The 26366-nt window shown below is 41.3% G+C and overlaps 1 protein-coding gene across 1 annotated transcript in view; it reads right to left on the reverse strand.

Annotated features, from left to right (window-relative positions):
- The window catches only part of LOC121954434 (Kv channel-interacting protein 2), a 115058-nt gene extending 92969 nt beyond the window's left edge, over positions 1-22089 (reverse strand). The window contains exon 1 of the mRNA XM_042501932.1: positions 21806-22089. Coding sequence (XP_042357866.1) covers positions 21806-21878 — 73 coding nt within the window. The 5' untranslated portion in view covers positions 21879-22089. The remainder of the gene's footprint in view (positions 1-21805) is intronic.
- Between the last annotated feature and the right edge of the window lie 4277 nt (positions 22090-26366).

The raw sequence follows: 26366 nt of genomic DNA on the forward strand, positions 1-26366 counted from the left end.
GCTATGATGGACGTGCAGGCATTATCGCTGTCAAGCAACTATCTTAAAAGGTGATGGTGTTTACAGGATGATAAAGGTGAACTCTGTGGTTGAGTAGAGAAGAGGGGAGGGTGCTGGAGGTGCATGGTATCAAGGAATCCTATAACCTCCAAATGACCGTTTGCATACTCACCCCATATTATGTTAAATTTTGAAAAATCACTTTTTTTTCCTGCATGCCTCCCATGAACTAAGAATCCAAAAAATTAGATAACTTTTAAAATAACTTATGTAAAAGGGCATTGTGTTTAAAAACTATATCTAAACATCTATTTACAAAGTCTCAACTCGTGCAGGACAATCCAAGTTTAATTTATCCAGCCCTAAGCTGTCTGCATTTCTGCTAAAACATACTATTTAAAATAGAAGTGAAGGTGAAACTTATATTTGCTCTCTTGAAAGCCAGACTCCATTGACACAACCAGTCATTTTTTTCCTGCTGAACACAGAAGCTGCTGGTCTACCACTGCCTCGATCAGTTGGTTTGTTTATGTTAATTTGTGGTGTTTTTTAGTTTGGATTCGCTGTAGTCACACAATTAGACAAACTGTCGATTGAGGCAGTAGTAGACCAGCAGCTTCAGTGTCCAGTGATCTCAGTTACTGTATTTTGTGGTGGAGTCTGGCTTTGAAAAGAGCATAGATAGGTCTCACATTAAGTTCAGTTCCCTGTTAAAAAGGGCTGCCTGTCTAAGAAGCACTGAGCATACCACTGGATAACTGAGACTTAGATTACACAGCATGAGTTGTGTGAGAGTTTGTAAAGAGATGTTTTGATTTAGTTTTGCTGTTGTTAAATGTAGACCTCTTTTACTATCATACATCAAGAATTTTCTCTGTTTCTGGATTCTGTGTTCACTGTGAAGGCATTCGAGAAAACACATTTTACACACAAATTCAATGTAACACAAGGTGAGTAGTTCATATACAACTGGACATTTGTGGGTGCAGAATTCCTTTAAGCAATCACTAAAATTAACCTGCAATAATGCTTTTTTAAAGGTATTTGTGTATGTGTTTTTATGTGTGTACTACTCAGTATCTCTGACTGCACTAGAGTGTATCACTTTCAGCCATAATACAATTTGAAAGTGCTTCTACTTGAATGAGTTGAGTGGAAACCTATACTTTGACACTCCGACACAGTGGCTGTCTTCCTGTGACAGAAAACAGTCTTTGTCGCGCTGGCTGAGGGCGAGGGGCTGATAAAGGAGGTGAGGAGGAGAACAGAGGCGAGGGGATTATTGTCATAGCTTTCCTGTCATCGCTGCCACAATGCAGGTCGCAAATTCAGCAGAGAGGAGGGGGACGCCAGAGGACAAGCGAGGGAGAGGGGAGGAGGATTTCCCTAAGAGCCAAGCCGGCCTGCACTTTGACTAACAAATGAGAGACAAAAGGTGTCATCAGCATTACTGTGGATCCTCAAATCCTTAACACACATCATTTCACTTTTGTGCCAAGAGAGAGCACTGACCAGCATCCCTCTATTCCTCTCCGTCCTCCTCAATCTCTCTCTCTCTCTCTCTCTCACACACACACACACACACACACATACACACACACCATCAGGACAGTAGGAGCAGCTGCCAAAACCTTTCATCACTTTCCTACTGTATGTGCACACACCCACACGCTTCAAGTGCCAATTTATAAGATCCTGCTTTTCATCGCAGCGGTGTTTTTGCACTTTCCAAAGATTGCTTCACCAAAATGCTCCTTTTTTTTTGTCTGATCAACCACAGTGACTACCACTGCTTATGCTCACTACTTTTTCTTGTATTTATTACAGAAAAAAACTGTTGATACTGCAAGACATTTGTAGCATCAGCTCCTTTGTGCCACATAATTTTTCCTAGGAGAGATAAATGGATGTATTGTTATGAAAATGGCAAAAAAGGGGAATTTTTTTTTTTTAAAAAAATTCTCAAATGGTACCACAATACAACGAGGCAACACATATTCATACATGGTGATGATAATATGCACTGTGGAGCAGGAACAGCATCATTCACTGTCAATAATGAGCTGTGGGAGCAGTGCATATCAACAGGCTCGGTTCAGCTCCTTATATTTCAAATTTTGAGCCTTTAAAAAACCACAAAGTACCAATCATTGCTTATTAGAGCGGAGCAGCAGCGCAGTCCTCATTGTTCCGTTCTATCTTTAGACCGGCTGTCTAACTCAAAGCTAAGTGAAGAGCAGCACCGAAGATTGTTTAAGGAGCTGGTGAGAAATGGAGACATGGGGGGACCAATTCATCTCTGCTGCTGTAAAGGCACAGCAACGACAGAGGAACACACACCGACTGTTTTTCTGTCTCCTCCTCTGTTGAAGGGAAGCCACACAAACACACACACACACACACACACACACACACACATAACCATATTATCTGTTGCAGGCTTTCTTTAGTGTGTGTTTTCCTCTGTCACTGTCTCCCTTAAAACTGTGTCTGGAAGTGGCTGCACACATCAGTGTAACTCATATCTAATGGAAGCTCACCATAAAGATTTTATAGAAAGCATTCCTCTGAGGACTAAAGTAGTGGGACTAAGGTTGAGGGAAAGAGCTCCAGCACTGAGAGTACCCTGCTCCGTATGTCAGCAGTTGCCCAAGTACATTTTGACCCACTTTAACAAGGTTATTAAGACACGTTGATATCATCTAGTTGTCTCCAAATCCTCCAAACCAATACAAAGAACAACAGACATGCACATCAATGCTCACTATTGTGTGGAAGAACAGTTAAAGCTAGGAAACACTGCACCATTTGAGGCTGTTTCTGACCCAAATTTTGAATTTTCGTTGGCCATCATCAGGCTCTAATACAGTTGTAGTCGATTCCCCAACGTCTTTTTTCCCAGTCAATTTATTGTATTTGTTGATGCTGATAACTTGCTAACTGGTGTGTGTGTGTGTGTGTGCGTGCGTGCGTGCGTGCGTGCGTGCGTGCGTGCGTGCGTGCGTGCGTGCGTGCGTGCGTGCGTGCGTGCGTGCGTGCGTGCGCGTGTGTGTGTGTTTGTGTGTGTGTAAAATCAATACTTGGACTGACCTGTTTTAGTAGAAATGGACTTTAAGCTCTTACTGGGACATTTGTCTCTAAATAACTGTGAACCAGAACAAACTTCTACCTTCCCACAGGCCCGGAGATTTAAAACAAATCTTTTATGACAATTGTCAGTAGTGAGAACTGTACACAAGGTCGACAGACTGTTTAATTGTCTATTTTACATTAGCACTGGAATGACCTGAAGCCAATGTGGAAGTGCCAAAAACTGCAACTCATTGAATGGCTGCTTAAGGCCAGGCTCAAAATAACAGTAAATTCTCATAGACCCCCATGTTAATATGTATAACTTTACAACAAAAAGAAAACATGTCTACAGACTGGTATAAAAAACACCTTTTAGTCTCTACAGCTAATTCAAACATTCATGACAACTGTAGGGCAGCTGAATATTTTTTTTAATTCACCTGTTTACATTTCATTATGGCCCAAAGTTACACAAATGTAGGGGCGCGGCCCCTTTACGACAGGCTGTCTGCGAGTCATCCCTACCGCTGACTACAGTCTGTGAGTCAGATCCACCCCTCGCTGCTCCACAGCTGCAGCCTCTTGTCCAAATACGGTCACTTCTGGCTCCAAAGAAACAAACACGTTGATTCCCAAAATGCCGAATTTGTGGCTTCAAAATGGCAGTCCACATACCAATGCATTCTTTATATATACATTTTATGGAAATGATGTTAGGTCCGTACAGTGTGAGCACATAAATCTCGAACTTTGGCTTTGCAACGCAAACGATTTACTTGTACAAGAGTTGGAATTAAACAACAAAATTTCTAAAACGGCCTCAAATCAGACATTGTGTGCCCATCTTAAGAGACAACAACTGACTCTACTAACAATAAAAAGTTGAAAAAAAGTTGACATGCTAAAATATTTCGACATGATATTCTCATTAGCTCTCAGATGCAGTACAGGAAGTAAATCTTCTTTCACTTAGTCACTGAGCTGCAAGCAGACTAGACAGGATTACATCATCTGTTTGTTGACAGCAAATTGGTCGAAGTCAACAAGTGTCTGATGTGTGTGTGCTGTTGATGTGTTGCACACGATGACATCAGACTTTAAGTCAGTTTTTGTACTTTGTGTATCATTAAAAAGACATATTTATGCAGGATGACTAGTTATTAGGAACATCCGCACAATGTCGTGCAATAACTAACCCCATCCCCTCTTTCCAGCCTCGGTAATACTGCGTTTCATCCGAGGACAGAACGAAAGAGGTGCTAAAATATTTCCCATAAGCATTATGCTGACATAAAGCCAGACTAAGAGGCAGGCGGGTGGTGACAGAGGTTCTTTTCTAGCTGCTTGGAGGTGCTGACAGAGAGCAGCTGTGGTATTATAGTCCTGAATCAACAGATCAACAGGCATCAGTATCACCTCCAGTGTGTGTGTGTGTGTGTGTGTGTGTGTGTGTGTCTGTCGTGTCTCACTGACTGACAGTTGGACCTCTACTACTCTCTAAATGGATGCTGCATGAGTCCATAAAACTTTGATTTGGTTTCACTGCCTGGGAAGCCTGTTAAATAATAAAAACAGGAGATACAAGACCAGCTGATATCGCTGCCTGCCAAGTTTGAAGTTATTTCACTTTCGTCAAACAATTGACCCGCAGGGTCGTATCTGAGCTTATTAAATTGCTGTTGCCTGTAGTCTTTGTGTGTTTGTGTGGAGGTGTGTGGTTGTGTCTGGCTGCTTGCCCCGATTACATTTAACTGCATGTTAGATGTTTTTTTTCTTTTTTAGTTTTGTTTTTTTCTGGAAGTCTTTGAAAGAAATGGGAGAGGTTCAGAGAAAAAAGGGATATGAGATCAGGCGACTTGTCTCTGTTTTCAGTTTTCATACCAAGATCACTATCACAGAGAGGGATGACTGAGACGGCCTCTAGAGGTGACTTCTATCGTCTTTTTCACATTAAAAAAAAAATCAATCTTTGATCTTCTTCACACGAAGCTCAGAGATTTTTTAGCATATGGCCAGGAATTAGAAATTAAACACCAATGAAAAAGGGGAACAGTGAATAAGCCATTGTCTCTCAATGTGCTGTAATTATTCAGTTTTTCACATTAACAGGGACGTGCAGAGACCTTCAGTGGGACGTTAAAGCAACATGAAACAATATTTTAAAACACTTAACACAAACATAATTTACAGAATAACCTGCCGAATTAGCAAACTACCACAAACTAAATGTGACAAGGAATCTTATACATAACCTCATCATACTATTGCCTTTGTCCTACACCTGCTGAAATCATGGGGGGGGGTTATATGATAAATACATATCGAGAAGTTACATGTTGTGTTAAACGTGATGTCATTTGAGCTGACTTTCTCTTTAAGTTTCTCAAAAAAATACACTTTTAAATCACTTTAAATTTGACATGGATATAGTCAGTGTCATCAGTCTGAACAGGAATCCTTTTAAAATTTCATATAACTTATTATGCATTTTTAATATGGAGTATGCATGAATGCATTATTATGAAATTTGAAGTGACTTAACCTTTATATTTCTAAAAAAAAAAAAACACACATGGCTAAACCATAGGAACCTTTGTATAGTCAGGGTCAATCTTTCAGCTAAACCATGAAGGAAAGGTTTTTCTGACAGGTCAGAAACAGTACAGTAGAATAACTTCAAATCTTATTGTGGCAGGATTTCCTATGGTGTGTAATATAATGTTGTTTTAGTTGGTATATCCAATGTTAGAAATCATTGTTAAAATACACTCTTCTATTTGGCTTTTTGGCCTCTCCAAGCACATTTACAATAACAGACAAGCATGAAAATCCAAATATTGTCTGCTTCAGCAAGTGATCCCAAACACCTGCAGCAACCGCAGTAACAACCAGCACTCATGTCATGGATGACCTTTCACCTTCTGTAGGTCTTTTTCATCATCTTTTTCATTTTTTTTCGTTACTTGTGTGGACCCCCAGAAAAGTAGTTGCTACCCTGGTCGTGGCAAATAAATATATATGACATTCCTGATTGATGACAGCAAGGTTATTAATAGCTAAACTGTTAATGGTTAAATGTTCTTCTTTGTAAGTGCCAAGGGCAGACCTTCACAAAAATGAATAAATATGCCTTGACAACAGAGCACGTTTGACATCAAAAGCTAAAGAGGCACCATCATCCTCTCTCCCTCTGCACGCGCCTGCACATAAATGCGCACTTTAATGTTCCTGCGAGACGAGGTTACATATGTGCTTATATCATCATATTAGCATGTGATCTCAGTGATGTTAGTCTGGGATTGTCTTTGCAGATTTCCCAAATTGGCACTCTCCACTATTAACAGACTGAAATGTTAAAAATTTATAACTTTGGAAAGATAATAAAGGGCGACTTTTTGCATTAGAAATGATTCACTGTGGAAGTATCCCAGATGGTCTGTCTAATTGTATGTGTCACTTCATAGCACAATGCACGAAGGGTAACATTTTTTTCTTACATTATTTATCTTAAGTTGTTATTTTTGCTTATGTTCTTTAAGACTGACTCATCTGACAGGCGGAAAGATGTCTGTGTTTTCTTTCTTGAACTGTATGACCTTAATCTAAGTTCACCCTGCCATCCTCATCGAGCTGATGGGCTGATATGAATAAATCTCCCTTAGTGACAAACAACCCCTACACACACACACACACACACACACATTATTTTCCATTACTGTGCCCAGTCCTCGTACAACTTGTGCCCACCCAGGCTTGAAAGCTGAGGCTAAAACTATTAATTTTACATCCACTTTAATCACCTTTTCCACCGCTGAGGAAGACAAGAGAAGAGAGGGTTAAGTATGAAAACATCATCACTGATACAGCCTTTTATTCATAAAAGCGTGGCATGTATACGAGAAAACCTAAAGAGGAGGGTGAAAAGTGAAGGTGAGAGAAGAGCTGAGAAGAATCTGCAATAGACCTCTGCCTCTCGCTTGTCAAACTCAAATGACTCCCTAATGTCAAGATCTACTCAGGAATATCAATGAGGTAGTACTGTACAACACAGACACTCCCACAAACACACACAAACCCTCCTTCAGGACGTTCATGAAGGCACAAACAGCCGAGACATTTCCTTGTGCTGCTCACAAATTGCTTGACCTCTAGAGGCAATTAACTTTACTAAGCACAAAACTGAAGTGAAGTAAAACTTAAAGCACAGACAATAAGGTGCACTAAAATGCTAGATGTTTATGATTTGGTGTTTGATTATCAAATTTTAATCCAGCATAAAATTAATTCAAGTATTGCTTATTGTATTCTTTATTGCATCCACTAAAGTCTACATTTTAACCTTTGGAAGCTTTCGGATCTGTAAATACCTTTTTTGGGCTGACAGGGCGAAAACACTGCAGTTCATAACCTGTAAGTGTTGTGAAATGAAGTGTTTAGACTTTTTACCTAAGTATCAATACTACAGTGTAAAAATACTCTGTCACCTGTAAAAGTGGCCCATTTCAGAAAAATGCATGTTATATTACTGGATAATATTGATGTGTCTTTCTCCACTTTCCAGTCTATTTTTGGCTCGAGAGTCCACCTACAACTACAACGCAAAATGCGTGATGTCGTCATTTTCGGCATACACACCTTCGTGTCAGGGACACTACAGCAAGCATAAACCTTGGTTAAGAGGAGCGCCTTTGAGGCATTCTCGAAAACAACCAAGGTAGCAGCAGCTGATGTAAACCTTTCTGATGTAGAGCTATTTTCAAATTCTGATTGCAAAAACAGCAACACTCGCTCAAAGACATATTGACTACACCATCACAACTCATCACTGCACACTGTAGTCAGTTTACGTTTGTCTGTCACTCAGCACAATGTCACATGTTTCTGAACTGAGCGGTTTGATCCTGGGGGACACAATTCACAACTATTAAGTTAATACATTTAATATATTGATATGGTATGGATGAGAGTAATCCCAAATAGTAAACATGAAGTGCAATGATCAGTAAAAATGTTCCTGGCGGTAATCCTTGAGGGAAAAAAAATATTAAAAAGCTCTGAAGCTCCTTGTTAGCCTCTGAATTCAGATATTTTATCAAACATTGGAACCCAATTCTACGTACTATTACTTGAAAAGGAAAATGCAGGAATACACTGTGACAGCCTTGAAACTGACGTGTCACATAAGCACACTGATACACATTACAGTAAATAAGAATATGATTGATATGTGAGAATCTTCAAAATATATTAATGCACATAAAAGTAAAATTTAAATTAACTGGTTGAATTTCCAAACTGGGCTTAACCTGCTCAGTGAGTCGGGGGTCCCATCATACATCGTCAATAATGTCTCCTTTGATGCCAGAACCCAGCAGAACCTCTCTCAGTCATGCACATGAAGGGAGGAAACAACAGGCCCATATTTCAGCGCATGAATCTTACACTGGCCTCATTAATAATCGTTACCCCTCCTAATGACTTTCTCTGAGTGTGCATCTGAACGTGCGCACCGCGTCTCCTTAATTCGCCCTCATTAGAGGCACACATTTTGTGGTTGGGAGAAAAAAAAAAGAGATGGTGACCGAAAAAAAACAACCTTCAGACAGATGCTACTTCGTGACTTTCTTCAAGTACACGTTTCATTATGGCCTTTATAATTACATGTCTTATTATTTGCACTGGGTCACTGTTCAATATCATGCTTGGTCATGCATAGAAAACTGGAATTTAGAAACACATTAAATAAAGAGAAAGCTATTATCTTAATGTGTTTCATGAATACAAAAGTAACTAATTTCTTCTGAGTTTATTCTCTTGTGAGTTTTCGTCTCTGCCTGTTCACCTTAAACTCCTCAATATGTTCTGAAATGGCAGGAAAAAATATAATTACCTGAAGCTGAGAATTGAGCTGACTTTAGCTTTCCTCCAGGGGAGATAAAGACCATGCTGTCAGGAAGTCTGACAACCCGGCCCCAGTGGGCCGCCGAGGACAGCCCTGCACTGTGCGACAGGTTTGGCGGCCACAGCTGAAATTGCAGGTCATGTGACAACCTGAGACCCAGAGAGACTTATTGCTATATTGCAAAACTATGAGTGGAAATTTCCTAAGCATCCCACACATTCCAAAAAAACTTTTTATAAGAAAATCAGTAAAGTCACTGTGGGAACATTTACCTACAGTATAAAACCTACTCCTGAAGACAGCAAAATAAAGGAGCTGATAGTGGACTCTGGGAAGAAGCAGGGAAGGAACTACGCCCCATTTATATAAACGGGTCCTTGGTGAAGAGGGTGGACAGAACCAGAAACGATAGTCTGACCTGGGCACTGCATACTGATTCAGTGGTGAGAAAGGCAAGGCAGAGACTGCTTTATATAAGAGGAAATTCTTGGCATCCCTTAAAATAATGAGAAATTTCTTCTCCTGCAATATCAAGGGCATCCTGACAGGGAAGATCACTGCGTGGTGTGAAAACAGCACTGAACAGGACTGCAAGGACCCATAAAGAGAGGTTCAATGGGTTGAACATAAAATAGGCAGTGCTCTACACTACCTAAAGCATGTTTACAACTAGAACTACAAGAATAAAACCAGGAGGATCATTAAGGATCGCAAGAACCCAGATACCTGCCTTTTCCCCCAGCTGAGGTCAGGCAGACGGTACCAGATACATCAGGCCAGCACTGAGAGGCTCAGGGAGAGCTTCTATCCTCAGGCAACGAGGATGAGAACAATGCGATCGCTTGATGCAGTGTGTTTGTACAAAATTATTTAAGGAGAAGTCTCATTCAGAAGTCTTGCAAGAGGTACGTTTGAGAGAGCAGAACTAAGAGGAGTTTGTTGTGTAGGTCCACAGAAAGCACAGCTTAGTGTATTTTAGAAATATTTCAGTGTCATGGCTGAATATTTGGCAGTGTAAAAAAGTCTGTGATTGTATCAAGCCAAAGGTAAATAAAAACACTGGTACTTGCTTGAGTTTCTTGGAGATGTTTCACCTCTCATCTGAACTGTTTTTTTTCGTTCATAGCCTGAAGAAGACGCTCAGATTAGAGGCGAAACGTCTTCAACGCCTACGATATAGCACCTAGAAAATGAAGAAAAACGTCTTATTTCACTGTAGGGTCCTTTCAGTTTTGTCGAAAATACTTCTAAAAACAATCTGCCTGTTACTGGCAAAAACAAGCACTTTCAGTGGACATACAATGATTGTGCATTATTGCCCAAGTAGTTCCACTGCAGCCTGCTTCGCTGTTGCCGGCTGCAGCCCTCTCCCTCAATACCGGACCAATTTCAAAAATTGTTCTCTTCATTTTTCACTTGGAAACAAAAAATGAAAAAATAGGTGCAAGGTTGAACAATACCCAAGTTTCTCTTTAAATGACATAATTGATCTGAAGCCCAGCATACCATGCTACACTTTGTATCAATTTAAAAAAAAATAAAAAAGCTAGTGTCTGGGCTGTCTTGAATATTTCAGATGAGTGGATTTGAGAAGACAAGTTAAAGCATTACAAAATTACCTTAACTTTCTTTCTTCTCAAAGTTAGTCAACTAATAATGTTCAGGCAGCCTAGATACTAAGTTTTTTTAAGTGAAATCAAATAGTTTGATTTCACAGTGTAGCAGTTTTTTAAATTAAAAGCACAAAAACGTGACTGGAAATTCAAGTTCTCTTTCAGTAGCAAGAAAATACAGCAATTTTAAGCTAAAAAAAACAAATTTCCGAGCAAAATGTCATGTCACAGCAGAAAATGAGTTGATAGTGAATGTGAACAGGTGCTTAAATACAAGTTAACTCGAACTAGCGTCGCCAAATGTGCGATAACTTTGTATCTACCAGATAATTTAGCCTCTTTAAGATGTACAATCAATTATTCCCCAAAACAAATGATCAAATGTATAATAATGCTGTAATGATTTGGTTTGTTTGTTTGTGAAGGAGGTGGTTTTGCAAGCTGCCCATTGACCGTATCTCAACTATCCCAATAATGTGTTATGCAAAGCTGACCCTGGATCTGCCATTATTGATCTAATCAAATCTCAACAGGGATTTAAGCCACCGCGTATAATGTGTATATTGTAGATTATGGGAGAATTTGACAATAGACTTCCTCCTCCTGTTTCTATTTCCTCCTCTACTACTGGGCATCAGCACTTCCCTCTCTCTCTCTCAATGTGTCCCCTCTCTCCACTCTATATACAGCATTACGTTCAGGTCCACCTCTGATGGTAATGTCAGTGGCTGCAGGTCGGTAACGATCCCATTGCTGTCATGACTGTCACCCCACCAATCAATCAAACCTGCCTGTGTGCGAGTTTGTGTGCGTCTCTGTCTGTGTGTGTGCGTTGTTGATTAGTAGACTCCATTAACTCTTATGAAATTCTGGCGCCGGGCCATGGTGCCTGGGGAGAAGCACTTATGGAACGTCAGGTTGCTGTGTGAGTAATCGGTTTACCAGTGCCAGAGGGAGATAGCATGGGGGGAACAGGATTTTCAAGCCCCACAGCCAACAAGCAAACACCCAGAGCGAGCAGCGTGCAATGGAGATGATTAAAGCAAATAGATTTACAAGTACACAAATATGTTGGACTTCTAAAGTCCGTGTCTTCACAAGTGTGTAGTTCAGCGTCGCTGCCCGAGAGGAAGTACACACTGGTTCAACAGTCGAGTCAGGACACAGCGACACAGCTCTGTGAAGCTGAACGCAAAATTCCCTGCTCAGCATTTCAACATTTCTCAATAACCTTCTCTCACACAATTGTAATGCCTTGAACCATATCGTAGCCTCCAAAATGCAATTGGTCCTGTTTCCGTCTACCTTGTCACACTGTGCATATTTAGCTGGTTGCAGATTTGGCTGACTTCAGCATCTCTCCTGGGAGAGATAAAGACCAAGCTGTCAGGAAGTGTCCCCTCTGACAATCTGGCCCTGGGCTGACGGAGGAGCAATGATATAAAGGCCGCCATTTTGAGGCCAGAGCAAGGGCAGCTCGGCCTGTCAGCGAGTTAATGATGCTGCGCAATAACACAAAGTTGTCCGACAACACTGCACAATGTAACAAGCATTGATTAAGATTCTGAATATTGATCGGAAATTAAATTGGATTCTCTTCGCCTGGCATATCATGCACAGAGTTTAACTTTTCCATAAAAAACTGCAACAGAATTTAACAAGGCCAAGTGTGTTTGATGGATGTTTCTTTTTCATAAAGTAAACCTGATACAACAAGCTTTATCCTAAAACATAAATAATTCCTTTGAATCACAACAGAATAGTTTACAACTTTTTAGCATGTACTGTTTTTCTAACATACATTGGAGGAAACCATGTCCACTGCATGATGGAAGTCAAGCTGCCAGCCTACTGATAGCCAGCACTATTGAAAGAGACTGCTGCTAGCAAACTGGTGCACCCACGAGTGTACCCCGCAGTCCCTCTGCCTTTCCCGCCACTCTGAGACTACAAAGCCAGAAAGTCTGCTGATCCTGCAGGGAGTCAGATGGTGTTTTTTGCTCTGGCTGAATTCAAGTTGCTATTGCCACTGAAAGTCTGGCACTGGGAAATATGACAGCTACAGTAGCTTAGAAAGTAGCAATGTGGGTAGCTTACGACAAAGTTTGCTGATTATCAACAAGCTCTGTGTCATTGCAGTGTGTGCAGATGAACAGTGTTTGGCTTTTGCAGGTTGATGAGAAAATAGCTCCAGGCATTGGCCTAGTGGCACAGAAAAAGCTTAACACCCAAAGATTCCCATTCATTTGAAGGCAAAAGTCCAGAAAAAAAAACCTAAAAGTCCAAGAAAAGTCTGCCAGAAGATGAGCCAGGAGCTCCGGGTGCTGAAACACAGGGACTTTTTTTGGTGAAAGCTTGACTTGCCCTATTAGGCCATACTCTGCCTCTGATTGTCTTGACTTTCTTACCATAACCATTCTCACTCCAAATACCTAAATCAACCAACCCAACAAACAAGGCAACGAGCATTGACCAATCAGAGGGTCAGCAGGGTGGGAAAGCCACCAGTTGATGTGCACGCTCTGCGATGACAGAGCTGGTTCAAAATTGTCAAAGTTTCCCTTTAGCAGTTGCAGTGCATAGGCAGCATACTCATGTAAACAAGAAATGATGATACATAAAGGAGGCAGAGGGGCATCATCAACATTCTTCCTCTAAAGAGAGGGATTAAAGGAGGTAAAGTTGTTTAGCAAGAGTGGTGTTCAAAGCAATGAGGAACTCAAGCTGTGCCGTTTCACAGGGCACCCAGTGCTAAACCGCCTTTTTGAATCAGCACCCAACTTGCTGCTTGCCTCAGTAGTGGGCCGACAGCCAATCATCGGGCCTTGTCATGTGGCAGCCTATATTCATGATGTTTTGTGGGCGTGGTGACAACTAAAATGGGTTGGAAAAACAACAGACACAATCTTTTGCCCTCAGTGACCCTTTAAAGATGTTATTTCAGTGTATACAGTTCAGGTTAAACTGTCCAGACTTTTAAGATCCCTATGGCATGGTTTCACTTTTACTCCTGACCAGAAACAGCAATTCTGCATTAAACTTGTCTTGATGGGGCTTTCAGTAAGACACTGTGTGAGCATTGAGAGTTGTTGAGTATATTCTGACTGGTCAGCTAACTGACAGATATTGACCAGGCTTTGCCCACTGGGCTTTCTTCTTCTACTGTTTCACAGCTGTGCACGCGCATGTGTGTGTATATGATGTCTAGTGTGTGAATGTGCACGCCTGTGAGTTATTGACTAGACCTTGTCCAAAGTTTTGTCAAAGCTAACTGATTGATTGTAAGACCAACTGCAGTGTTCTCCTGCGCTGTCATCCCTCAGGCCAAAACCCTGCGTGCGTGTGTGTGTGTGTGTTTATGCCCGTATGTGTGTTCTGTGTGTGCATGAGAGATTTTGCTTTTGACAAGAGCAAACCCCAGGCTTCCTCTAATCACCTCCACTCTCTGCTGTGCTGTCAGTCACACTGAAGATGTTACTGAAGAACCTTCAGTGAACAGAGTAAATGTTCTCAGTCACTTATTGTTTGCTTGTTTGTGCCGTCTCTACTTTTTTCTAGGGTCCACCAGCTTAAGGAAAGTTAGATTTAAGACTTTTTAAGACTTTTATTGCTACACAAAGTAAAGATTTAGACCAATTTTACAATAACCAAAGTTGAAGGGAAAAAAAACATAAGTCAACATCAATTACTAATTAGGGACAATTTTCAACATAAAACATTATTTTTTGGTTTAAGTTTAAAAGTTGAATGATCTACTTCAAATGCTGAAAAAACTTCCTAGAGTAGAACATGTAGAAAACAATGAACACATCATGTGATTAAAGTATCTGTTTGGTTTCCTTAAAAAAGGCTTGTTAATTTGTCATTTTATTGGATGTGGTAAATGTATGAGTGTTATTGGTTTCTCTATCCTGATTTGTGTGACATTAAATTTGGTAAATTATCTAAAAAAAAATAGATATAACCAATCATTTTGAGATTTCCCAATGCAATCTCAGAAAAAAAGTTCATATAATCCGCCTTGATTCAATGCAATTTAATACCAATTAATTTTAGATTAATGAATTTAATGCCTTTTAAGACTTTTTCAGGACCCCTGGGAACCCTGTTCACACACAGAGAAGGGAAATGTAACATGTTCTTAAAAATACCCAGCATCTTCTGTACAAACTCAATTTTCACACATGCAACATTCAAATGAGTAAAAGAGAAATGGGAATGATGGTAGAGCCCACCCACACACTTCTCCAGACATCCTCTCCATCTCAGTCACGCGTGCCCTCCAGACAACCTCACCTTCACACACACAACACAAGCACACCCACAGTGATCCCCTATCTTTAATCTGAGAGCTGATAACCTCTGACGACAAAGGATTCTCACTTTTTACGCACACAAATAAAAAATGAGTCAAAGTGCACAAAGTTAGGAGAACATGATTGCAACCGACATACACAGTCGCATAATTTGGCTGCCTGCTGGTCTCCCTCCTCCCCATCCCGATGAGATACTACCAGTCTAATGGAGAATGGCTGAGCTAATGGACAGAAAATCATCCACTAATGCAGATCAGATGTTGTGAGTGACAGCACATCGAAGCGAGAGAGAGACACACACACACATACGACAAATAACACCGCCACACTCAGAGGCACTCTCCGTCAGTCAATCAATCAGTCGCTTGTTGATAAATATCTCTGACAAGGAAAGCAGCATCAGACGGGTGTTGAGGAGGGAAAAAATTCTTGTAAGTTTGTGGTACAATAAATCACGTATTTTTTTTTCGATTTCCATTCCCCCGCTGCCCATTAAGTCATTCATTCTCAATCTGAGATGTACATTGACTCTTTTAACTCCTCCCTCTTGTCTTTCCATCTCCCATTGCTTTGTTCTCCATCCTTTCCCCTCCTCTCCTCCCTGCAGTCATTTATAAATGAATGTGTTTACAGAGAAGGAGAACAGAGCAGGCGGGGGGCACCAAGGCAGAGAGGTGAGCAGGGCTTATTTTAATTAACGATCGCCCGGCCTCTCCGTAGATTCGGTCAAAGATTAAAACTACTTAGGATTGACTCCAGCTTCCAGGCCCATTACGACACTGGTTCCAGTGTGGACTGAAAGAATTGGAGAAGAAGGAGGTGGGAGACGGGTCAGGGAGGCAGTTTGGTCCGAGGATGGATGATGGGAAAGCTGGGAAGTGAGGGCTAAAGGTATGAGAACTTACAAAAGCAGAGAGCCTGGAGAGAGAGGTGGTAGGAATCAGGACACGGAAAGTGAGACACTGAAGACATTCTGTTAGAGACGGAGAAATATATATGATTTCATTATGTAATCTGATTTGTGAGAGTGGAGACAGAGTGAGGGGGAGGAGTGTGATGGAGTTCCAGAAAAAGCGAGAGTGCGGCTTAAGTGGGGACTGTCAGTCAGATTATTTAGAAATATAGTGGGGACATCAGGAGGCAGACGGGGAAGAATGGATGTGCAATTATACACTGAAAACTTCTTCCTTTCTACATGCAAACATCTTATCCACTTTAAGAGGCACAAATTTGAATGTCAGAGAGATCTCAGGTCTCAGGTGGCAGCTCCTGTGTAATTACAGGACTTCACTGATGGATTGTGCATTAGTAGACTGTGATTGGCAGAAGGAGCTTTTATGATAGGGAAAACAACACCTACAGTCTACAAAAGAGCATCTCTGGGATTTGCCTGACAAATGCAACACCAGCTGCAACCTAACTCATCTCCTTGCACTTTGTTTCAATCCTTCCTTTGCCACTACACCTTCCTTCCTTCCCTCGATGATGTAACCAAAGTGACAGATAAGCCGAAGCGAAACCACTCCAAGCATTCCTCCATGCAGGAATCAAGTCATTTCACATCAGCAAGTCTGGCATTTCCAGGAGGAACCGGAGCCCAGGAACCCAGAGAGGATCCCTGATGAGCTAACGTGTGTCACACATGTCCCAGCACATCAGATGACACATTAAATCAAGGCTTTTAATTAGTGCCAGTGGCCATTACGAGTCTAGCTGCAGCAAAAACTGTCATGCCGAGAAGGTGACTCTATGCTAAACTCCCTCTGACAGGCTCAATTATGAAGCCAATCCGAGCTCTGGAACCAGTTTGGTTTAGCAATTGTAAGTTATTTTCACACTGGGGGCAGGGTCGTGGTGGGTGTCGTGTGGCTTCCAGACCTGCTAATGCCCTTCACCTCAACACCTCTACCCTCTCTCTCTCGACTATCTTTTTTTTTTGGCCGACCTATAGCCTGGTGCGCCTCTGAATGCCAACGCTTAATATTGCTCATTAAGAGCTGCGTGCGTGTGAGAAATTAACTGTCCAGATCTATCAGAGGCTGAACATCTCTCCTAGAGCTCAGAGCCAAGCTGCTGTGTGAAACAGCTCAACTGTAGAGGACGATCTGAACATTTTTTAAGAGCAAAACTTCAGCTCCAGCAACTAAAAGAGTGCATGTTTGTGTTTGCATGTCTTGTTTGTGTGTGTGTGTGTGTGTGTCTGTGTCCAATTGTGCTGACTGTTGGGAAGTGGGCGATCAGCTCACTTTGCCAAGAAAATAAACAGTTAATCTGAAAGATGGACTTCACTGCCTAACCTATCTCCCACATACTGTACGTCCTCTAAACACAAACACACACAAGACAGTGTTTGCACATAATATTAATTTCTATCTGAAGGTGTCTTTACTATGTAAGCATATTTACAAATAAATTCAACTTTCCTGTTTCCTTGAGTCCTTCAAGCATATTTCAGAGCTGCATTCAGCTAACCTCCAAAGGGTGCAAAATTCTACCTCAGAATAATCCCACACTTTGAGAACACAGATAGGGCTTATTTATCAAAAAAAAAAAAATGCCATCAAATAGTGAAAAAATGACCACAGTTTCTCATAGCCAAATGTGACCTCTACTTCCATCTACTGTAGCTGTATCAAGTTCACAATCAAAATCTCAAAGATATTCAATTTACTATCGTAGAGCACTAAAGTCACAGGCCTGCAAACTTATCACCTTTCAGCAAAATTCTACACACACACAAACACAACCACTTACTCACGAAATGTATAGCAATGTCACATTGACAAAATTGTGAGAGTAAATGCAAGATGTGTGGCAATGTTTGAGATCATTTACTTACTTAAATTGAAAGTGATTCAAAGTTTTTTTTTATCTGGTTCAATTTCAGACAAAGAAAATTAGGGGAGAACAAAGGTGTGCTTTCAAAACAGATGAAGGCAGATGTGAGATTTTTTTTTAGTGCCTTGCACAGATTACATTAATTCTATTTTTTTCCTATATCCTCATGCTAAAATAGACGGTTAATCCACTTCTCAAAACTAATATTTTAAAATATTCCTTCCTAAGGGGGCATGCACCTGGAGGACCTAAGGGGGTTTGCATCTTTTACCCTTTTTCCACCAAAATTTGCCATGTATGTAGGTTTGCCAAATGTGGGCAAGACTGTTAAAAATAAGCGTTTGACTGCTTTCCCATTGCCAGTAGACCAGAGCTGTGTACATCGCTTGGCAGCAGATAAGCCTTTCTAATTTTTTCTTCTGTGTAAAGCAGCATGCAGTATAATGAGAATGGTACAATGGCTCATTTTTTGTAAGGTATATTTTACTTATCCAGTCTTTCTCTCAAATTTAGTGCTGACTATATTTTTGAGCAATGTTTGAGCGCTGCTTGGATGAAAACAGGCAGTATTTTGTTGCATCACACCAACAAAAGGGCTAAAATTATCATGTCCACTCTGGTATCATATTTCCATTACTGGATCGAGCTGGAGCTGATAAATACTCATGACTATAGTGTAATTTGACCAGGGATTGAATGTGGATTGTTACACTTCTCGTGAATTTAAAAAATCCATATGTTAGGGAGTGTTAATGGGTTTATATCCAGTGGGAAACGTTCTTTTGTCGCTTTTTGCATGCCTGTAACAACCACAAAATATTCATATTTGAGCTGCTGGAACCATTTCATTGGGGCATGTTGCAGATAAATCTCCTGTTGACTGACTAATCATTAGACCTCTGAACACAGAGAACTAATTTCTCGCACTGGTAGTGATTATCCTTCTGCACTCAGCCATTCTTACATGTGTAGTAGTGTTAAACTAATGACCACTGATTAAAAAATGACAAAACACAAGGGATGGTAATTTGGGTTTGTCAGATCATGTGAGCATGAGGGGGGAAAAATAAACCATCTGCACATCAGGTTGGAGTGTCACGACACAAGAAGCAAGAACACAAGGTAGAGCACAACGTAAAAATTAAATATATTCTGAAATATTTAAAACACCAAGACATGACATTATGTGTACTGGCAACACCAGACAGAACAAGGGGATGATTGGCAGATTGGCTGCTACCAACCACTGCTGATTGAGCCTTTAGATATAATTCTGGACTTGGAGCGAGGAAAACTAAGCATGACAAGATTGAGATAATAGTCGCATATACATATGTGAAGAGATGTTACTGTGTGTGTGTGTGTGTGTGTGTGTGTGTGTGTGTGTGTAGGTGATATGATTCCTCTTGAGTGTGGCTTGTGAGGTGGAAGAGGAGATTACTGCACCACGCTTCTATAATTACCTCTCATCTCTCAGTCGGTGCTCTTAAACAACGGGGAACGCCAGGCTACCACACACACTCCGACACATGCACACACACACACACAGTGGGGCGCACTTCAGTACAATGTAGCAGGCTGAGAGGGAGTTATTTCTAGAGGGTTACATTTCACTCAAACGGTGATTGGAGACCACCCACACTACCTTTAGGCAACACAGGTCAGCTTAGCTTTAAGCACACACACGCTCTCTCTTTGTGTGTGTGTGTGTGTGTGTGTGTGTGTGTGTGTGTGTGTGTGTGTGTGTGTGTGTGTAAGAACAGTGACTCACCTGTAGCTGTCCTTCCCACACAAAAAACCCACTTAAGAATCCATTCTCACAAGTCGTGCACTCACATCACACTATATACTTTTCCATTTTAGTGAGGATTATGCAGAAAATCACCTGTCACCTGCTCCTTCTCTGTCATACACACACACACGCACACACAGTACACACTGGGCCACTCTGCAGTCATGCACATCTATAATATCAAAACCATCATAAACAAATGACCAGCGATATTTCTCCACAGCTTAAGCTGCATCACATCTTCATTACACTGACTCTTATTGGCAAGAGGCAGCTTTAATAACCATGCTAACCATCAGGGATAAGTATGTTTTAGAGTTGACAGCGTTGTACAAAGATGAATTAACCATGCAATTCAAAGCTTTGAAAAAGTCATTAAAAACTATGCCAGGAGTAAATTGCTCTGCCACACTGAATGACTTGGTGCCTCTCTCTCTCTCCCCTCGCTCAACTATTAAAAAAGCAATATGACTTCTTGCGGACAGTCAGACACGGGGGACCACTTCAACACTCTGGACTGAAAAGAGGAGAAAGAGGAAGTGCTGATTCTTGCTGAGAGGTTTAGAAAAAGTTTCATCTCCTGCACTGTCACATTTACTAATCCTCCATAATGCATCTCATTATCAGGTGCATATTGCACACTAATCTGCAAGTAATTACAGAGCCAAAGGTAAAGTTTCAGAGCACTGGGGGAAAAGACAGTCAAGCTGCTGGAGTGTGTTGTGCAGTCTCTGAGAAGCTGTGCAAAGCCCAGTGTTTGTCCGAGCATGACGGTCAGCACACTGTGTGGGTTGGCTGACATGACTTACAATTCCCATGCTGAGTAGATGGATGTTTTTAAGTTCAGCAGAACAAATTCGTCTTCTTTTTTTTTCCTTTTTTCTTTTTAAACTTTCAACAATAGACTGAAGAAAAAGTGAACCTGCTGCTTCTTAACTCACCCACACACACATGCCTACACACGCTTTGACACACACAAAAATATTCACACACATGGTTTTGCTGAGACACCTTGCAATCTTTTCTTAATTTAGGGTGCATTAAATTTGTGACAAATGAGATTATGGTGTCCCTGTGGAGCCTGAGGCACACAGCTGTCTGGACAGGCACTATTTCCCTCTGCAGGCCTGAGATGTGTTCAAGCATAAAAGCAAGCATTTTATTTAGGCAGCTGGCACTTAACTGGCAAACGGTGCTCGCACAAGCGGGGGAGAGCTGTGAGCTATAATGTGACAATGGGAGGCTGTGGTGAGGCGAAAACACCTCAAGAGAGTGATCAGATTGCAAAGGAGCGCGCACAGGGTGCAGGTATGTGCAGGCATGCTCACTGCCAATCAGTGAACCGCTTCATTATATGGCGATAAAACTGATAAAGTGGAGGTACTGCCATCAGGGAGAAAGAAAGCACAATATATGACCAGGTTTGGGTTTTTTTTCATTTTTTATCCAGACACCCACAAACAAAACTAAGCACAAATCCCCCCCGTTTTATAATCCACATGGCATTAAAAGTCGCTCAGGTGTCCGCTGCGTTTGCAGAGAGTATCATCTCTTTTTTAACTACAGAGCCACACTTCTTCGGATTATCAGGCTCTCAGGCTCGCGGCAATATGAGGGATTTCGGTCAGAAAAGTGATGACACACACCAAAGCAGATCGCGGAATCTGCTCCATAGTTTGGGCGCCAGATCACGGTCAGACAAGTGTCATCAGCCCTGCAGCGCCTTTCATAACAGCCAGCGACAATAAGGTGGTCTCCCATAGCTGAGCCAGGCAGGCAAATTATCACACTGTCTTAAAATTGTTGACAAAAAACCAGCAACATTACGCACCACATTACGCAACCACAGAAGCATGCAACACTGACATGAAAAGATTCAATATGTAATTTTTTTTCCCCCCATTAACCTGTCACACATTTCTTTAATCCCGCGGGTAAAATAATTCTAAATTCTTCTACTTAATTGCAATAACACAGCAACAACACGGATAAAACAAAAAAGCATTTGTAACCACGGAAGCTGTGAATTAAAGTACAAAAAAAACGATCTAAACTTACACGTGCACTAAAAATAAATTGTCAATATCCAGAAAACAAAACATATTCTGCTCTGTTTTCGTTTTGGGATGAGATGAATGGCAGGCAGGTTATGACATTTCAAAGCTACCTGAAGTTCAGTGCTGCTCTCAGCTTATCAGCTTTACATATTGAATCTTATTTTCTGCAGGCGATCACACACATTCATCGATGTTTCAGACGCTCTTTTGCTCACCCGTTAGCTGGTCATAGGATCCGTCCAGCTCCCTGGAGTCCGACAAGCTTTGGTCACGGTTTTTCGCCTTCATTTTTCCCGTGTGCGCCGGAATGTGGAACTGTGGCAAACAGCTGATATGTTGGCGATCCTGTTTGAGGAAAATAATAACAGTGTTTTTTGTTGTTGTTCGCCTTCACGGAGGATGGCTACAAGTACACTAGCGTTAACAAGTCATAATTGATTTGCCATAGATGAAACAAGAGAGCCATGTAAGTTGTTATTTCCCCGTGTCTGTTTCTGTGTGCGCTCTCGGCATTCAGGAGCGGAGTGAACCAAGCGCGCTTCTGGTCGGCACTCACATGGGCTGGCACGCGCGCATGCACGCACTTAGGTACGCACACACAGAAAGAGACAGGAAGAGAAAGCCAAATTAAGAAAGAATCAAATTTTGTGACATATATTGTTTTAGCTTTTTTAAAAACATTATAATGAATGCATGGCCAAATTCCTAACATTTTCCCAAAGTGGCATTAAGCAATGAGTTAGCCTACAGAAAAATGTCACAAACGAAGAAACGAGTGAGGAACGAATCATAAACGAGATTATAATTAATGAATCGTTGACGAGTGCTTCCTCGATAACCCCAAGGTAAGGATATATAATGATGGGATGGAACATAAAGGGTAAGTAAAGCTCAGATAATCATGAAGTAATGAGGGACTTCTTATTAACTACTCAATATGATATACCACTTTACTTTAGGGGCACAAAAGGAGGAACTAATGATTAGGTAATGAGAAATTAATGAGTCGTTACTAGTTTGCACCAGTCAGTGACTGATTCAAAGGTAATCAGGAATCACTAATGAAGATTGAGGTTCCTATACCAATTCACAGATACTTCTGAGCTAATCATTACCCAGTGATTCAATGTTACAGTATTCCTGTCTGTTCCAGTAACTCATTATGTAGTATATACCATTGCGCCTCTTAATGCAGTGTTTCCCACATATTCATTTATTTGCGGGGGCCCACCACAATATCAACATCTGCAGGCACATTATATATTTTTGGATCTGGAATATACCAACACATTGCCATCCCAAGTCATCACATATTGCCACTTTGTCAGTGGACTTGCACATCTACATATTGCGTTCTAGGCATCCTCCTGCATCTGCTGTTGATGTTCTGGGATGCCGCAACCAACACTGATGTCAACAAAAGCGCATGGTAAAAATATGCAAGAAAGGCACAGGTCGTTTAGGAAACAAAAGGACGTGGATTGGTTTCGAAAAAAACTCATGGTTTGGCCCTGCAGTCATAGAGTAAGTGAACACCAGGCTCCTGGGTGAAAGTCCAGGGTTTGTTGGACCGTCCCAGCTCCTTGTACTATAAAATTACCAGCAACGTTTTAACCTGACGCCTTCCAGCGGCGTATCATACAGCCACAACAGGCTCTGTCCGGCTGCAACATTGACTGACACTGCCCATCCGTATATAATACTGCCATAACCAATGACGTCCGGCCAACCAGCAGCATATCATAACACTGCAAAAGGTGGCTTTTAGCGATGATATGTTACGCCGAAATCCCTGACAAAGCAGCAGTCCTTCACGACTTTGGAATGAGAAGGTGCTGAATATACATACCGTTCATTGGTTAGTCATTACGCCACATTTTTTGGGCACAGAGCATGCTCTGGGTACAGATGAAGCAGCAGAATGTCAGCTCAGTAACAGTGAAACTCATTATGCCGGGTCTCAGACTTTGCATTCACTGGCCTCCGAGCAACTCATCCTCCTCTTCGTCTGATCTGACCGATTCTGATCGGATCAACTGATCAGTTACCCACCCCAGGACTTAAACTCCACAAACTGCAGCTACCGCCACACAAATTCTTATACTGTGGAAAATACGTGAAGTTTCATCTTGTGAAACAATCTGAGGCACGTGGCGTATGAAAGGGAGGGTATTGGGGTCCCTCCAAAGGAAATTTGGAGCTTCAAATGTTTAATTTCCTAGATTCTGGTGAATTTTTATGCATCAATATGTGCCTTTACTGCATCAGTTTATGGTGGAAATGTCTTAGATTTTAACAAAATAAAAGTCCCCTGTTCTTTCATGTTTTTATTGGTGGGGACAAATGTAAATAATGAGAGGGGCAGGTCCTATGTGTCCCCCTTTAAATCTACACCTATGCATAGCACATTAAAACAGGAATGTTGTGAAAGTGATCATTTTAACTTTATTGGCATTGACAGATTTCAATGAGCCTAGATACTTTAACAACTCAGCTGAATTCCTGAAATTCAGTTACAATTTTTAATTTTGCTGTGCATTCCTAATTTTCTCCATCCAGCCAACACAATGAAAACTTTCCTGGGGTGCCACTATAGTCCTCGAATCAGAGTTTTTAATTATCAGTTCATTCATGATTCGTCCCTCACTCCTTCCTCAGTAACTCCTCACATTTTCGTGTGCCGTATTGTAAAAGTCTAACCAGCAACATCTATCTGGCTCCATTCATGCATGCCATTAATATCACCATCACATCCTCCCCTAATGTTCTCCACTGACTCAGAGCCGTGTCGGATGTGTACAGAGACATCAGCAGGAGCAACAAGGAGCACATTGCTGCTGCCAGGCAGAGGTTCTGACTATATCTGATCTATAAATACTCACCGGCTCTGGAAAGCCTTGTGTCTATCCCTTTTCCTCCCCTCCTCTCCCTCTCAGTGTCTTTTCCTCCCTTTGCCTCACTCCTGCTCGCTTACTACAATGTGACATTTGGTCACAATCTGTCAAGCAATCTGTCTTTGATGCCATATTTTCCTACATTTGCAGGGTCTGCATCAATAACGCTCCACTCCTCTCTATCCACGCATTCCTTCATTTATCTCAGGCATGAACTGTTGGAATGTTTGTCGATCTATTAATGTGTGGTGAAGATATTCTTTCATTAAGGTGTTCGAGCCCTTTGCCCCCCTCGAAGGAAGGGTGTAATCTGCAGTGTACTACATGCTAGTTTCCCTCTCAGTTCAACACTGCGCTCAGTCATCCATCCTGATCTCACAGGAATCAATTGACATCTCAATCAGACATGTGTCACCAAAAGGCTGGCCACAAGACCTTGTCTTCAGATAAGGCTGCCTTACGGGTCAGATCTGTCACTGACATAACCATTCAAGTGTGCACTTGTCACATGTAGCAGTCCCGCAATGTCTACATGCAAATGCACATAACATGTAGCCCTTGACCTGGATGTCATCATGTGAGCTTGCAGTGAGTTATTTAGAGGATAGTGCTGTTGATGAAGGTTTTCTCTCTGTTGGAGATAATGTGTTTTAAACATCTTATTTCATCGGGTTCTACTTGAGGTCTCACACCCAAATTTGTTTGCTCTATCAACTATGTCTTGACTGCTGCTGAAAGCTGATTTTGTCTTTCACAGAGAAAGGAGGTCAGCTGAAAGTCATTTTGATTACAACAGACTCCAAGGGCCCCATTATGTCTCAAATGAAGTGCTCGTGGGATCGTCCAACAGCGTCGGAAGCCCCCTCCCGACACACTTTTGCAATGCCGAAATAGGGGAGCCTGGACCTGACAATTTTTGTAACTTTACAAAATCATTAATCTGACAATCTGTCTACTTCCTGCAGTGATAGGCCAGGTGGGCACTGCAGGTGCAAATGTAAGACAGGATCTGAACCTGTCTTTCAAGCTGTCTTTGTTCGTTCTTTGAAAAAGCCCTTCTGCAACTTTTCCAAAAGTGTTTGTCCTTATTCTTGTTGTATAATTCATTGCATGGGGACTAATTTAACACTATTTCCAGATGTGTTTAGACAGCACATTAAAGAAACTAGCTTGTTTCAAGTGTACTGAAGACCTAATGCACATTTTCAAACTGAAATTAAAGACCATAATTCCAGGTAACCTCTGCAACATAATCTATTTCTTCTTTGTCCAATTCCAAACAACACTTTCCCCAATATGGCCTTTCTGGTTCATATGTGTCATTTACGCCGGCAACACACTGGTCAGGCATGTCTCGGCTGCTTCAGGTGAGGCACATCTAGAGAAATGAAAGTTTACCTATTTGTTCCATGTGACACACATGGTAGTCAGCAAAAATAGACAGTGAAAATGGTGTTTTGAAAATTATATTGACTCTTTACCACCTTCTACTACAATTTTTAATGTCTTTATCTGTCACAGCCATGAGGGAATACAAATATATCTGTTTTACTCAAACTTCCCCATTTCTGTTTCAAAATAAAAGCCCCTGACAATGTTTCTGTCAACAGTATCCCTTCAGTCATTGACACAAGGCATTTTATTGTGAAATATTTGCAGGACCATGTTGTTGACAATGGAGGTGCTTACACAACTTCATAAATAGGTGGAATATGTGCTTAAAGTTTTGGGAATAGAAGTGCTCATAGCAACAATATTTCCCGTGCAAACACTGCGAGCATGCAAGATGCAGCAGTTTGGAGTGGATACTGTCATACGTTGCTCATGCACGTAGTGTGTTCCAGGCATTATACATGTTTTTCACTTGTAACAGACATGCTGG

The sequence above is a fragment of the Plectropomus leopardus genome, chromosome 15 (assembly GCF_008729295.1).
Source record: "Plectropomus leopardus isolate mb chromosome 15, YSFRI_Pleo_2.0, whole genome shotgun sequence".
Lineage (NCBI taxonomy): Eukaryota > Metazoa > Chordata > Actinopteri > Perciformes > Serranidae > Plectropomus > Plectropomus leopardus.